Source organism: Henckelia pumila, chromosome 4 (genome assembly GCF_033568475.1).
Source record: "Henckelia pumila isolate YLH828 chromosome 4, ASM3356847v2, whole genome shotgun sequence".
NCBI classification, from domain to species: Eukaryota; Viridiplantae; Streptophyta; class Magnoliopsida; order Lamiales; family Gesneriaceae; genus Henckelia; species Henckelia pumila.
Window position 1 is genome coordinate 184,601,123 of NC_133123.1, and position 17,250 is coordinate 184,618,372.

The 17,250-nt window shown below is 37.9% G+C and overlaps 1 protein-coding gene across 1 annotated transcript; it reads right to left on the reverse strand.

Moving 5' to 3' along the window:
* Positions 1-14,671: 14,671 nt before the first annotated feature.
* On the reverse strand, positions 14,672-17,250 carry LOC140862429 (uncharacterized). The gene is made up of 4 exons (XM_073265451.1): positions 16,621-17,250; positions 15,736-15,954; positions 15,152-15,229; positions 14,672-15,070 (listed from the first exon to the last, which is right to left on the reverse strand). Exons 1-4 carry the CDS (start codon positions 17,248-17,250, stop codon positions 14,672-14,674), a joined length of 1,326 nt encoding a protein of 441 aa, XP_073121552.1.

Genomic DNA, 17,250 nt, shown 5'->3' on the forward strand with positions numbered 1-17,250 from the left:
TCACAAGTCAATTCTTTGTACAATATGATCCTTAATGATCTGATAAAAGCTTTATGGGTGTGCTAGAATTCTTTGGCTCAATATAACTCTTCAACGTAAGCTTTAACTCTTCGAAAATGTTTTTCAGTTGCCTTGATAAAATAGTAGAGTTCTTTGTGAGTCAGCTGCTTTTTAAATTGAACTTGATCCCTATTTATAGATGAGAGGGCAACGGTAGAATGATTCAAGAAATCTGCGTACAAAAATAAGTCGTTGCTTTGTATTTTCTCAATGTAAATAATCTCTGACATCCGTACTGAAAGTCTGCGTATGCACATTCTGCTTTGCTTCATTGTACGAAAAACTTTATTAGAGTTTTTTGACTTCGACTGATTTTCCTTCTAAATGATATCTCCAAAGATTGTCTTGAAAAATATTCATTTGAGTAAACTGATCAGTTTTGCTCAACCGATCCAGTTTAGCTTTGTTCAGTTCAGTTGACTTTCATGCCCATTTGAGCATCCTTGACTAGTTGAAAATGGCTTTCAGTTGCTTTTCATTCAAGGAGTTAGTTCATTCATAGTCTTCAGTCATCAAAAACTCGATTGTACCCAGTCTTGAGTTTCTTGATAGATTCAGTCGTCTAGTCCAGTTGAGTAATTCCAGTTTCAATTCAAAAACTAGTTCACTGACTTCAATAGACTTGTCCTGTTGAGTAACTCTGTCCAGTTGTTTAATTTTGTCCAGTTGAGTTACTTAACTCAGTCTTTTATTTTTGCCTTAGATTATTTAGTTTAACACCAAAAATTGATAATTGGTTTCCCAAAATTTCCCCCCTTTTTGGTGTTGACAAAATTAAGCTTTGAGTTTATTAGGCAAAAATTATTGTTTTTTTTGAGTTGCTTTTTCTGATTACTTTTCTTCCCCCTTTTTGACAAACACATCACTTGTCTGTAGATAAAATAATGTTGAATATTCATAAAATCAGAACTGATTGATATTGATAGAAAGGTGGAATGATTTCAAAATACATGTGTAGATAAAATAAGAAAAGAAATCTTCCATCTTCTGCTATAACTGCTGCAATGAGAGATATTGCCCCGATGTCCTGAACTAGAGCTGCATTTGGCTTGATGGCCCTGATGGCCTCCTCTATATTGATCAGTCATAAGTGTAGGAGCAGTTGTGGCAATTAAGACTTCCTGGACTAGGGTAGAAACTGAAGTAATCTGATCAGACATCACTTGTACTTGAGAGTTCATGGAACTCTGTAGTGTATTCAAATGAGTAATCAAGACTTCTACTTTACGATCAGTCTGCTGTTGTGATTTAACTAGTTGTGGAAATGAGGTAGTAGTTAAATTGAGTGTGTCCATAGCTTTGAACAAATGAGATAAATTCCTTTGCAGCTTACACACTTCAATGGTCAAGAAGTCACTAAGACTATTGACATGATCATCAGTCCGGATTGATCTCCCTTGATTGCTAATACATTGGAGGAGAGGGTAAAAAAAATTGCTTCAATATTTTCAAGCATTGAATCTAGATCATGCAAGGAATCTACTCATGCACTTCCTCATCAGTTAGATCAGTTGTTGTCCTGGAGTAGAGGTGTCAAAATGGGCTAGACCCATCGGGTTGGCCTTACCCGCCATACAAAATTGGTGGGTTGGGTTGACAATTTCTCAACCCGCCTAAAATATAAGCCACCCCGCCCCACCTAATGGTGGGTTGTGGTGGGTTGTGGGTTGGCCCGCAAAAACCCACCAATTTAGATGTGATCCCGTCAGGTTGGCCCGTCCCGCCACCTAAAAAATGTGGGTTGGGTTGATGTTTTCTCAATCCGCCTAAAATGTGGGCCGACCCGCCTAATGGTGGGTTGTGATGGATTGTGGGCCAGCCCACCCCATTAGCCCATTTTGACATCTCTATTATGGAGGGACCTGCTTCTCCGTAACTTGACTTGGATAGGTCTTTACTCTTCTGCAAAATTAGTTCATCAGATTCAACCTCAACTGAAAATTTATCAACCTCAGTCTCTGGTTGCTTGTCTGTCTGTTCAGTCTAAGGGATATCCTCTTGATAAGTGGTTCTTTCAATTTCAGCTTCCTCTTTGTCTTCCACTATTTCAACCTGTTCAACCTCAACTTTTTCAGATCTTGGTTCTTCTTGTTGTTCAGATTGTGTATGCCTTCTCTTGATCAGCTTTGTCAATTTTTGGTCCTCAGATTCCATATAGACTTTTCTTTGTCAGTTGTCTCAATCTGTTCCTGTCCTTGTTCAACTTTTCAGGTTCAGTTGTATGAGATTCTTCGGCTTTAGTTTTCTCTTGCTCAGTCCTTGTCTCAATATCAAAGTCTCATAAAATTGTTGCCAATTGGTTGTCAGATCGATGAGCTCCTTGGAAGTTGCCCCATCTTCAATCTCCATCTCAATCACTGGCTCTTTCTCTTTAAAAGACAGTGGCTCGTCTTCAACTTCAATTTCAACATGATCAATGTGATCAATTGTCTCTTTCTCAATCTCTTCGGTAACTGATTTCATAATAAAATCAACATTTAGGAGTGAAATTTCCTTAGGCGAATTGAATGTGAGCTGATGTTTTGGATTTGTAACTGACTCGGGCTCAACTGACCCTTGTTCATCATCAGTTGTCTTTTCATGGTTAGTTGTCTCCTTAGCTGGTTTAGTCTCAACAACTTCCTTTGATGATTTATTCTTTTTGGAACTCTGGTGGAGGATTGGAATGAAAAATTCTTGATCTGTTTCCCAAAATCTGACCTTTCTTTGGAGTGTGCTTAGGTTAGTGTCTAGCTATTGGAAAACATCAAAGTCAGCAAAGAAAGTATGGCTTGAAGGATCATTTTTGTGTTGAAGCTCTTGACATATGGATGTGAGTTTGCAGATCCTCATCAAATCATAGAAATACTCTCGGCGCTCCAAAAAGCTAGACTGATTTTGATAGCTTTTAATTCAGTAAAAACCAAATGTTCTAGCATGATGAATCTCTTAAAATTTTCTAATCTTTTCAATGTTTTGGAAAATACCTCAATCTTGACATTGTGCCATTCATCAAAATCTACCACATAATTTTCAGCATACTCGTTGACTTCATCAAAAAATAAACGAGTTTGAGTTTGCACTGGTGACTGTCTTATAATCTCAGGTTCTTCAGTCAATTTTAGTCCGAAAAAGGTCTGTGTCATTTGATCTTTATATAGGGACCAACAAGACGAGGAGCTGATAGAATAGTTGGTGGTTTCACAAATTGAAACGGAGCTACATAAGGTAATCTATGACCTTTCCCTTTGTCTTTGGAGCTTTTCTCAGCATCCTTAGAAGCAGTTGCAGGGCCACGACTGCTTCAATCGTCCTTTGATTTTGAGAGAGCTCTGCTAGAGCTAGTTCTTTCCCTACTGGAATCAACTTGGTGGGTGATGAGTGCATTTTGTATGCATTATTTCATGATATTTTTATGTTTATTTTGTGCACTTATATTGTTTTATGTGTGTTTTTATGTGATTTATTGCTTACATGTGCATTTCACTCTCCGGGTTAATTTTGTAGGAAAATGGATTTTTGAAGAATGAATTACGGAGCAGCCATGATACAAAAATCATATTTTATTTTATAAAGATTCAAATCCGATCTTCACCGTTCAAAATCAATTTCAAAATATTTTAAAGCTTTTTTCCAAATTTCGGCTCGATCCGATGGCTAGAACTTGAGATATGATTTTTTCAAGAAAACTGCGCGCTGGAAAATACACATGCACGGACCAAGGCATGGACCTGGCACGGGGTCCGTGCATATCGCGAAAAAAATTGCTTGAGACAGAAACTTGCTCGCTCGAGCGCACTCTCAATGTGCTCAAGCGAGAATTCGTACAGGTTCAGAAAAAAAATACAATTTTCGGACATAAAAACTCTTATTTTTCGGGCTGTTACGCCTTAAACGCATATAAATCTCGAATTATGAGATTAATGTTTTTAATGCATTAACAAGTCTTATTTCTCTATGTTTTGATGATTAACAAAACTAGGTTAAAATGTTACTAATATTTACATTGAGTTTATTACAGAGTTAAAATTTTCAAGATGAATTAATACTAAATTCATACTCAAGATCAGAAACAAAATTAGAAGAAGTTTACTGCTACGGGATCGGAAGCTCCGATCATGATCAGAAGCATCTTCGGAAGCTAAGGGTGGATCGGAAGCTCCGATCTTGGTTCGGAAGCTCCGATCTATTTCAGGGACTTTTATATTGTTCGGAATGAAGAACGGAAGCTACGAAGAACAGGTTCGGAAGCTCCGATCTATGATCGGAAGGTCCGATCAGTTTCTATGGAATATTATATTGTTCGAAAGCAGATCGGAGGCAACGAAGTGAAGCAGATCGGAAGCACCGAACGTGATCGGACGTTCCGATCCTGAACGGCCGCCTGATAATCTTGTGCGGAAGACTTTTGCCCGACACCATATTTATTGCGCCGATCGGAAGCTCCGAAGTGGATCGGACGTTCCGATCCAGTACACCCGCGTGTCTCAGAATTCAAATTTCGGAAGCTCCGATGCAGGGATCGGAAGTTTCGATCGATGCCAAAATTTCAGCTATAAAAGGAGGCATTCCGAGGCCATTCAATTTATCCCAACATCTTCAAGTCTCTCAATCCTCTCAAGCATCATTCAAGCCATTTGTTGAGCAATTTGTAGCCCCTTTTGAGTGTTCAAAATATATTCACATATCGAGTTGTATTCGGGGTTGTAATATCGAGGGTTGTTAGTTTGTGAGTTGGTTGCTCGGTTTTGTAAACACTTGTGTGTGAAGCCAAGTGTATTTTACGAGTGTTGAGGCTATCCTTGGAGCCCTTAAGGCCAAGAGTGTTGAGTTGTATCGGCGCGGTGATCGTGTCAAGTTTTAAGGCTATCCTTGGAGCCATCAAGGCCAAGACGTTCGAAGTGCTAGTGGATCCTTGGTTAATCGACTTAACCAAGAAGGGGAGACGTAGACGATTTATCGTCGAACTTCCATAAACATCTATTATCCCTTTTAATGCTTTATTTACATTACGCATTTATTTACCGCACTTATTATTTGATTGCTTAAGTCTTCCCCTTGCGTACTTGCATAATCGCTTTAAATTGCTAAAGTTGCCAATAGAACCTAAATCCCCCCCCCCCCCATTAGGTTCTAACAAGTGGTATCAGAGCCATTTGAAAATACTTTTCAAATCCTTTTTATGGCAAACCTAGCGAGTGATTATGCTCAAGGGAAATCTACTAATCGTCCTCCTCTTTTTAATGGCATAAACTACGGGTATTGGAAAAATCGTATGTCCCTATATATCCAATCCGTAGACTATGACCTATGGAAAGTGACGGTGAAAGGTCCCTATACACCTATGAAAATAGTTGATGGGGTTGAAATTCCTAAGGGAATGGATGACTTTTCAAAAGAGGACATGAAATTAATTTCGCAAAATGCTAAAGCTATGAATATCTTGCATTGTTCTTTAGATATGAACGAGTACAACCGGATATCGATGTGCTCATCCGCTAAAGAGATATGGGACAAGCTAGAGATATGTCAAGAAGGCACCAACCAAGTGAAAGAGACAAAGATCGACTTACTCCAACTCAAATACGAAACATTTGAGATGGAATCCAATGAAGATGTTGACACCATGTTCCGAAGGCTTACTCAAATCATCAATGAGTTAGCACAATTGGGAGAACAATATCCTACCAAGCAAGTTTGGAGGAGAGCTCTTCGTGCCCTACCAAAAGAATGGGATGCAAAGAGAACCGCCATCATCGAATCCAACAAAGGGGACACTGCCGCCTATGATCTTGATCAACTACATGGGACCCTAAAAACCCATGAGTTAGAAGTGTCCACAAGAAAAGAATCGAAGAAAGAAGATGTCAAGCACAAAGGGATAGCTTTGACTACACAAGTCGAAGAAGATGACGATGATGACATGGCTCTCCTCGCAAGAAAATTCAAGAAATTCATGCGAGGAAACAAATTCAAGAAAGACAAGAAACCTGAAAGAGAAGTGACCTGCTACAACTATCAACAACAAGGTCACTACGCTAATGAATGCCCACTCAAGAAGAAAGTGGACAAAGGAAAGAAGAAAGCCCTACTAGCTACCTGGAGTGATAGCGACGACGACGACGAGGAAGCAAACCTCTGCTTCATGGCTAAGAGTGATGACATCGTCTCTGAAGACGATGACGAGGTACCTACTTACGATGAACTCTTACATGCTTATAAAGATATGTTTGATATGGCTAAGGTTCTTAGAAAAGAAAATAGAAATCTTAAAAAGGAATTAGAAACTAAGGAGCATGATAACCTTAGACTTAAGGATGACCTAGATCACCTAGAAAAATCATTCGATAAATTCAATGTGAGTAGCAATAAATTGAACAACCTACTTAGCATGCAGAAATGTAGCTTTGATAAGGGAGGAATAGGCTATGGTAAGAAGTCTATAGACTTTGCTAGTCTAATAGCTAAGGCTAAGATGAGATCACCCCTACTTGTTCTTATTGTTGCAAATCTGGTCATGTTAGACATAAATGCAGATCATTGAAATATCAATATGTTCAAAAGAGCTATATGAAATGGAGGCCTAAGAGTACTTAACAACTCATTAGTCGGCATTATGAGATCACAGTCTAAGGGAGTTCAATATAGACCGGCTTAAAAATGCCTTGACTTGCGGCTGGTCTCCCTGTTGAACGTTGCTCTGTCCAAGGAAATAGGTTTTTAAAGTGGCCATATGCCCTACCTACTACTGGGAGCACTCTTAGAAAGTGGCGATGATGTTGCTATGAGAGACTGAACTCTTAGAAGTCTATCTTGTATCTCTCTTTTCTAACATTGTGGACCCAAAAGAACTAAAGGGTACCAAAAAAATTCTTTTCAGGGAACTAAGAAAACTATTCTCCCTAGCATATGGTATCTAGATAGTGGATGTTCTAGACATATGACGGGGAACAAGGATCTACTCCAATCAGTCAAACCTAAGGAGAAGGGAACAGTCACCTTTGGAGACAACAACAAAGGAGTCATTGAAGGCATCGGCTCAATAGGTATATCTAATTCTTGCCTAATTGATGATGTAATCCTAGTGAAAGGACTTAAGCATAATCTACTAAGCATAAGTCAATTGTGCGATAGAGGTTATGAAGTCAAATTCACTCCCCAACACTACACTGTATCATTTATTAGTGACAAATCCATAAATTTCAAAGGATATAGAAGTGAAAATGTTTACAAGGTTTCTTTAAACAATTTATCTTTATCAAATATTAAAAGCCTTGTATCCTTGAATGTTGATGACAACATTCTTTGGCATAGACGACTAGGTCATGTTGGTCCTAGTACCATAGAAAAACTTTTTAAACTTGATTTAGTTGTTGGTATGCCAAAACTCAATTTAAAATTAGATTCTATTTGTGATGCATGTCAACTTGGCAAACATACAAGGGAATCTTTTAAAAGCAAAAATTTTATATCAACTTCTATGCCCCTTGAACTTCTTCACCTAGATCTATGTGGTCCCTCGAGGAACGCTAGCCTAGGAGGGAAGCTTTATGCATTTGTCATTGTAGATGATTTTTCACGTTACACTTGGACATTTTTTTTAGCCCACAAAAATGATGCCTTTGATTATTTTAAAACTTTTGTCAAACGAGTTGAGAATGAGAAAAATCTTTCAATAAAGCAGATCCGTAGTGACCACGGAACTGAATTTCAAAATGAGAGTTTTTCAAACTTTTGTGAAGAGAAAGGCATCGGTCATAATTTTTCTTGTCCTAGGACTCCTCAACAAAACGGGGTCGTTGAGAGGAAAAATAGGACACTTGTGGAGATTGCGAGGACCATGATATGTGAGCATTCTCTACCAAAATATTTTTGGGCTGAAGCAATGAACACTGCCTGTTACATTATCAATCGCGTATCAATAAGGCCAATTCTCAAGAAAACTCCATATGAATTATGGAGAGGGAGAAAGCCTAACATTTCTTACTTTCGAGCTTTTGGTTTCAAATGCTACATACATAACAATGGTAAGGACAACCTTGCCAAATTTGATGCCAAATACGACAAAGGAATCTTTCTCGGATATTCTACCTCAAAATTACTTGAAAAAGAGTTGGCTTCCTCAAGCCTAAATGATATAGATGTTTCCGTTGAGGAAACACCACTTCCGAAGGATTGGACGCTTCACAAAGATCACCCAATGGATCTTATCATCGGAAGTCCTTCAAAGGGAGTAGCCACTCGTTCTTCTCTTAATAATATTTGTAATCATCTTGCCTTTGTCTCGCATGTTGAACCTAAATGCATAGATGATGCTTTGTTAGATGATGCATGGATAATTGCGATGCAAGATGAGTTGAATGAGTTTAAACGCAATGATGTTTGGATTCTTGTTCCTAGGCCGCATGATAGATCTATCATTGGCACTAAATGGCTGTTTAGGAATAAACTTGATGAGCATGGTACAATCACTAGAAATAAAGCTAGGCTTGTTGCTAAAGGATATAGTCAAGAAGAAGGCATAGATTATGATGAAACTTATGCGCCTGTTGCTAGACTAGAATCCATTCGCATGCTACTTGCTTTTGCTTGCTCTAGAAATTTTAAGTTATTTCAAATGGATGTTAAAAGTGCCTTTCTTAATGGTGAATTGAAAGAAGAGGTTTATATTGAGCAACCTGATGGCTTTGTTGATGCATTATTACCTGATCATGTGTATAGACTAAACAAAGCTTTGTATGGATTGAAACAAGCTCCTAGAGCTTGGTATGATAAACTGTCTACTTTCTTGCTTTCAAATGATTTTTCAAGTGGAAAGATTGATATTACTTTGTTTACCAAACATGACAAAGATGATTTATTAATTGTGCAAATTTATGTTGATGACATAATTTTTGGTTCTACTAATGAAACTCTTTGTCAAGAATTCTCTAAGTTGATGCAGGAACACTTTGAGATGAGTATGATGGGGGAACTTAACTATTTCCTCGGATTACAAATCAAACAGTGCAAAGATGGGTTCTTTGTGAACCAAAGCAAATACATCAAGGAGATTCTAAAGAAGTTTGGAATGGAGAACACAAAATCATCATCCACACCGATGAGCACAGCAATCAGACTGACAAGGATGAAAATGGTAAAACTGTAGATCAATCTTCCTTTCGTAGTATGATTGGCTCCTTATTATATGCTACTGCTAGTAGACCGGACATTATGTTTAGTGTTTGCTTGTGTGCACGATTTCAATCATGTCCAAAGGAATCACATTTGTTCGCCTTAAAACGCATTTTCAAATATCTTTCAAATACTCCAAATCTCGGCTTGTGGTATTCGAAAAATTCTTTCTTTGATTTAAAAGCACAGCTATTCGATTTGGTTGTATATTATTGGATAAATTACAGATTCCTTTACTTGGGGTTGTAAACTATTTTATGGTTTCCGCAATTTTATTCTGATATCTGTTTAATCAAGTTAATTGCATGCCTAAGTTCTGTTTAGTAGGTGATCCAGGTAAGGGTCACTACACTGAAACTTCATGAAGTTGGAGTCATCTACCCGATTTCTGATAGTCAATGGGTCAGTCCGGTCCAAGTGGTACCCAAGAAAACCAGAATTACTTTGGTGAAGAACAAGGATGACGAATTGGTTCCCACCCGAATTAAAAATGGGTGGAGGGTTTGTATAGATTATAGAAAATTAAATGCTGGAACCCAAAAGGACCACTTCCCTTTACCCTTTATTGATCAAATGATTGAACGTTTAACATGTCAACCTTATTATTGTTTTCTTGATGGATATTCTGGTTATTTTTAGATTTCTATTGCGCTAGAAGATCAAGAGAAGAAGACATTCACTTGCTCGTTTGGCACCTTTGCATATCGACGGATGCCCTTTGGACTCTGCAATGCACCGGCCACATTCCAACGGTGCATGGTTAGTATTTTTTTTTATTTAATTGAGCATATCTTAGAAGTCTTTATGGATGAAGTCACTGTCTATGGTGATTCATTCGACAATTTCCTGTCTAACCTTGCTCTTGTCCTTAAGAGGTGTGTCGAAACCAACATAGTGTTAAATTTTGAAAAGTGTCATTTTATGGTTGGGCAAGGGGTTGTGTTGGGCCATATCGTCTCATCTAAGGGAATAGAGGTAGACAGAGCCAAAATTGATATTATTCAGTCTCTCCCTTATCCCACATGTGTGCAAGAAGTGCATTATTTTCTTGGCCATGAAGGTTTCTACAGGAGATATATTCAGGTCTTTGTCAAGATCGCATCCCCCATGTGCAAACTGTTGCAAAAAGATGTTCCGTTTGAGTTTGATGAACCATGCAAAAAGTCTTTTGACAAACTCAAGGACTCATTGACATCTGCACCAATAATCCAACCACTGGACTGGAGCAAACCATTTGAGATCATGTGTGATGCCAGCGACTATGCTGTAGGAGCAGTTTTGGGCCAGAAAGTTGGAAAAGCATCGCATGCTATCTACTACGCTTCGCGTATTCTGAACGATGCCCAACGAAATTATTCTACCACTGAAAATGAGCTCTTGGTTGTAGTTTTTGCCTTAGAAATTTTTTTTTCTTATTTACTTGGTGCTAAAGTTATTGTTTATTCTGATCATGCAGCTCTTCGCTTTCTGATGGCAAAGAAGGAGGCAAAACCAAATATAATAAGATGGATACTACTCTTGAGCGAATTCGACATGGAAATCAAGGACAAAAGAGGGACAGAGAATCGAGTCACAGACCACTTGAGCCGTCTAGTTCATATCGATGAGGAGCTGAGCTTGCGTGAAGAATTTCCTGATGAGCAACTATTTTCAGCGAGCATAGAATTACCCTGGTATGCAAATATTGTAAATTATTTAGTTACTAAAGGGTTTTCCTCTGAATTTTCCAAGGCACAAAAGGACAAAGTGAGAAGCGATGCTAAGTATTTTGTGTGGGATGATCCATACTTGTGGAAACACTGCGCTGATCAAGTCATACGACGATGTGTACCTGCGAGCGAGGTAATCCCTATTCTCACGTTTTGTCATTCTTATGCTTGTGGGGGCCATTTTGGAGCAAAAAGGACAGCAAGGAAAGTATTAGACTACGGATTTTTCTGGTCATCCATATTTCAAGACTCTTACATTTTTTGTAAGTCGTGCGCTCAATGCTAGAAGACATGTAATATATCCCAACGCAAGGAGATGCCCCGACAACCAATTTTAGTTTGTGAAATCTTTGATGTTTGGGGCATCGACTTCATGGGACATTTTCCTAGTTTGTATGGATATATATATATATATATTACTTGCTGTGGATTATGTCTCGAAATGGGTGGAAGCAAAGGCCACCCGAACTGATGATTCTAAAGTTGTTGCAGAGTTTATCAAGCACAATATTTTCTCTAGGTTTGGGATTCCACGAGCTATCATCAATGATAGAGGAACGCACTTCTGCAACCGAACTGTGGCCAGTTTGCTGAAAAATTACCATGTAACGCACAAGATCTCCACTGCATACCATCCACAATCAAATGGTCAAGCCGAGGTTTCGAACAGAGAGCTCAAGTCCATCTTAGAAAAGACCGTGTGTAAGGGAATAGGGTTGCACATAAACAGTTTGAGGTGTTGTCACAAGGTGTTGACAACACCTACAATAACACCTTGAGTAATTTGCAGCGGAATATAATTAAAACGTGAATAAAATAAACAAGCAACCAAATAAATAAACTCAGATAAATAAGCAAGAGTATAAAATACTCTTGCAGCGCCTCAGGGCAAAACTTCACTAGAAAATAATTCAAAGAGTTTACAAACCCTAAAACTAGTGATTATTGTAAAATTAATTTTCTCCAATATATGAGAAAATAAACCGAATAAAAATAACTCCTAAAAATTCTATATGAAATAGAATAAGGAAAATAGATCAAGGAGTTGAAATTCTTGACGCCAAAACTTGTAGAGATGAAAACACTTTATGATCAATGATCTTCAAGTGTTCTTCAAGCATCAAGTAAACACGATCGATACCGACTTCAGAATATCTTCACTCAACGTACGTGTATGAAGCCTTTTTGATAAACTCTCTCAGTCTCTCTTTCAATATATATACTTGAATCCTTCCTTGTAGATATTTCCTTGTAGAGATAGAATTCTAGATCTTGTTCCTTTTTTATCAAGTCAAATCTACATAGTAAAGGAATTAAATCATTAGAGATAAGATAATAAATATTATGATAAACTTAATCATATCTCAAATCAAGTTAAACAAGGAAGTAAATAACTTATATAAAATTACTTCATGTCCAAGAAAGGCAAAAAATATTAAATAAAATCTTTTTAGAATTAAGAGATTTTAAGGAATAAAATATTCCTTTCAATATCCCCCTTTTTGCCTTTCTGGAAAAAACACATTTAATCCAAAAACAAATCAACATAACTCCCCCTTAATCAAAACTCCCCCTAAATACTCAACCAAATTCTCCCCCTAAGTGTAAGAAGAGGTGTTGTCATGAGATATTGGCAACATCTAGATACAACACTTCAAAATTATAAGCACATCTAAAGCAGATAGATAAGTAATTCAAAGTAAACACCAAAAACAGTTTTGATTAGGAGCAGAACAAAAACAAAAAAAAACAACTAAAACAATTTTCTAGAATTGATTGCTTTTAGACGAGCCATCTGCTTCACTTTATTCTCCCCCTTTTTGTTCAGAAGGGCCAGCTCCGCTTAGTAGTGACTCATAGTGAGCCTTCAACCCCTCATAATAGGCAAGATCAGCCTTGCATTTCTTTTCCTACTCTAGAAAATAATGCTACTTTTGAGCTTAAATCTGGATTAATTCACTTATTGCCTTCTTTTCATGGTCTTGCAGGTGAGGACCCTAACAAGCACTTGATGGAATTCCATGTGGTTTGCACAAGTATGAAACCCAATGGAGTGACAGAGGAGCAAATCCAACTGAGGGCCTTTCCTTTATCTTTGAAGAGTGCTGCTAAGGATTGGCTGTATTATTTACCCTCTGGATCCATCACGACTTGGACTGAGATGAAAAGAATTTTCCTGGAAAAGTACTTCTCAGCTTCCAGAGCAGCAAATATCAAGAAGGAAATCTATGGGATCAAGAAATACTCAGGGGAATAACTGCATGAATACTGGGAGCGGTTAAAAAAGCTTTGTGCTAGTTGTCCGCATTAGCTTTCTTAGCCACTTGTCCAATATGCACAACATCCATGATCGCATCATCCTCCCCTTCTTGAAAAGGATTTGTCCTCAAATCTTGATCATCACCTACATCAAACAAAGATAAATCAGAAATATTAAATGTATTACTCACGTTATACTCACCTGGCAAATCCATTTTGTAGGCATTATCGTTGATTCTCTCCAATACTTGAAATGGACCATCTCCTCTAGGTAACAATTTCGAACGCCTTTTCTCTGGAAAAAGCTCTTTTCTCAAGTGCAACCAAACCCAATCACCGGGTTCAAATACAACCTTCTTTCTCCCTTTGTTCGGTTGCTTAGTATACTGCAAATTCTTTTTCTCGATATTCTCTCGCACTTTCTCATGCAAGCTCTTAACAAATTCAGTTTTTTTTCTTACCATCCATGTTAACCTTTCACTCATAAGTAACGACATCAAATCCAACAGAGTCAATGATTTAAATCCATAAACAATTTCAAAAGGCGAATAACTCGTAGTAGAATGTACGCTCTGGTTATAAGCAAATTCAATAAATGGCAAGAACTCCTCCCAATTTTTCAAATTCTTAATAATAGAGCGCAACAATGTCCCTAAAGTCCTATTAACTACCTCAGTTTGTCCATCAGTTTGAGGATGACAACTAGTAGAAAATAATAATTTAGTTCCAAGTTTACACCACAATGTTTTCCAAAAGTAACTTAAAAATCGAGTATCCCTATCAGAAACAAGACTTCTAGGCATGCCATGCAATCTAACAATCTCATTAAAGAACAAATCTTCAACATGCGAAGCATCGTCTGACTTTTGACAAGCAATGAAATGTGCCATTTTAGAAAATCTATCTACCACAATGTAAATAGAATCCCTCCCATTCTTAGACCTCGGTAACCCAAGAACAAAATCCATAGAAATGTCTACCCATGGTTCACTAGGTACAAGAAGTGGGGTATATAATCCATGCGGTTGTGTTCTAGACTTTGCCTTCCTACAAGTTACACACTTCTCACAAACCCTCTCAACATCATGTTTCATATGTGGCCAATAAAAGTGTTCATGAAAAGTTTGATATGTTTTAGCCACTCCGAAATGTCCCATTAAATCATCACTATGTGATTCTCTAACAAGTAATTCTCTAATTGAGGACCTAGTAATTCATAATTTATCCTCCTTAAACAAATAACCATCATGCGTGAAAAATTTATCTTTTGCACCATGCATACAAGATTCATAGATCACAACAAAGTCAACATCACTAGCGTATAATTCCTTCACATGCTCAAAACCCAAAAACTTAGCATCTAAATTAGTTAAGAGAACGTACCTTCACGACAACGCATCCACTACAACATTTTCCTTGACTTTCTTGTACTTGATGACATAAGGAAAAGTTTCTAAAAATGCTACTTAATTATGTCTCTTATTCAACTTTTATTGTCCTTTAAAATGCTTCAACGATTCATGATCCGTATTAATCACGAACTCCTTTGGACTCAAGTAAAGCTGCCAAGTCTCGAGCACTCGCACTAAGGCATAAAACTCCTTATCATACGTTGGATAATTCAACGCTGCTCTATTCAATTTCTCACTGAAATATGCTACTGTATTTCTTCCTTGCATCAACACTCCTCCGATTCCCGCACCTGAAGCATCACATTCAATTTCAAAGGTGTTAGAAAAATCAGGCAAAACCAATAAAGGAGCATTAATTAATTTTTGCTTGATTAAATTGAAAGACTTCTCCTGTTCATCTCCCCAATGAAATGGAACATTCTTTTTAATCACTGCAGTCATAGGTGCTGCCAACGTGCTAAAGTATTTCAAAAACCTCTGGTAGAATCCTTCAAGCCCATGGAAACTTCGAACTTGACCAATCGACGTAAGCGTCGGCCAATCTCAAATGGCACTTACCTTTTCTTCGTCCACTCTTACACCTTGTGCACTCACAACAAAACCAAGAAACACAAGTTCTTTCGTACAAAACATACACTTTTTCAAATTAGAATATAAATGTTCAGCTTCCAAAGTGATTACTACAAACCTCAAGTGTTCTACATGACCATCCAAGTTCTTGCTATATACCATATATCATCAAAATATACGACCACAAAGTTCCAAATATATGCACGCAAAACATGATTCATGAGACGCATAAAAGTACTAGGTGCATTATTCAAACCAAAAGGCATAACCATCCACTCATACAAACCATTATTTGTTTTAAACGCAGTTTTCCACTCATCTCCCTCTCTCATCCTAATTTGATGATATCAACTCTTAAGATCAATCTTGATAAAAATGCTAGAGTCGTGCAATTCATCTAACATATCATCTAGTCTAGGAATAGGATGTCTATACTTGATAGTAATGTTATTTATAGCCCTACAATCCACACACATACGCCAATATCCATCTTTCTTAGGGACTAATAACACAGGCATTGCACATGGTGACATCGACTCACGCACAAAACCTTTATCTAAGAGCTCACTTACCTGTCTTTGAAGTTCCTTTGTCTCCTCCGGATTGCTCCTAAAAGCTGGACAGTTCGGCAACTCACTCCCGGGTACGAAGTCGATCTGATGCTCAATCCCTCTCAAAGGTGGTAACCCTTGAGGTAGTTCCTCCGGAAACAAATCCTCGAACTCCTGCAAAAGAGATGTAAGAATGCTCGGAAGATCTCTGGCTATATCACTTGTGTTTAGGAGAAACTCCTTACAAAATATTAACAAAAGTGGAACATGAGAACTCAAAACATCTCTCAAATAACTCTTTTGAGCTATATACATTTTTTTTTGCCTCTTTTCTTTCACTTTTTTTTCATCTCTTTTTTTTCACTTTTTTTTTCTAAGGTCATCTCACTTTTTTGTCACTCTTTTTTTCCGCCTCATCTCTCTTTTTATTTTTCATTTGATCCTCCAACAATTGCTTTGGAGACATGGGTAACAATACAATAGAATATTTTTTTATAGTAAAATAATACTTAATTTTTAACCCGTCATGAACTACCCTCATATCAAATTGTCACGGTCTACCCAAAAATATATGACACGCATGCATAGGTACCACATCACACACTACCTCATCAACATACTTACCAATAGAAAATGGAATCGCTACTTGTTTTTCATCCTCACCTCCGCACAGTCATTAAACTACTGCAACCGATATGGCTGAGGATGCTTTAAGATAGGCAACCCCAATTTCTCTACCAACTCACAACTAGATACATTTGTACAAATCCAACCATCAATAATTAAACTGCACATCTTCCCATTCACAAAGCAACGAGTATGAAAAATATTTTCTCGCTAACTCTCTTCCTCCTCCTTATGGTGTGTATTTAAAATTCTCCTAGCCACCAACAACTCACCAACTACCGCACTATATCCCTCATCATCGAGATCCTCCAATGCAGGCATATCATCATAATTCTCCTCATCCCCATCACTCTCAGACTCCACATCACCACAAGCATTAATAATCATCAATTTCTTATTTGGGCATTGACTAGCAATGTGGCCAACACCTTGACACCTAAAACATTTAATATCTCTAGAAAGAGTATTAGAAGCCTCATGTGTACCTTTTGCTACTTGATTTGGCGCCTCCAGTTTGGTTTCAGATTTTGGTTTTGACGCTGGCTTGTTATCCTCCCATTTTGCAACGTTCGGATGCCAAGAAGTCGACGACCCTCCATCGGAAGGCACTCGACTAGCTCCCCTTCTCTTTAGCTGTTGCTCCACCTTCATGGTCGTCTGCGCCATCTCATCCAAATCAAAACAGTGAAGAAGCTCAACTTGATCTTGGATCTCCCTATTTAATCCACATAGAAATCGAGCCATTGTAGCCTCGTTATCTTCCTCAATATTGGTCCGTATAAGCATGGTCTCTAGTTCCTTGTAGTAATCCTCAACGCTCCTAGACCCCTGCTTCAAGGTTTTCAAATGCCTATACATATCACGATAATACTGGTTAGGCACAAATCTCTTCCTCATGACACGCTTCAT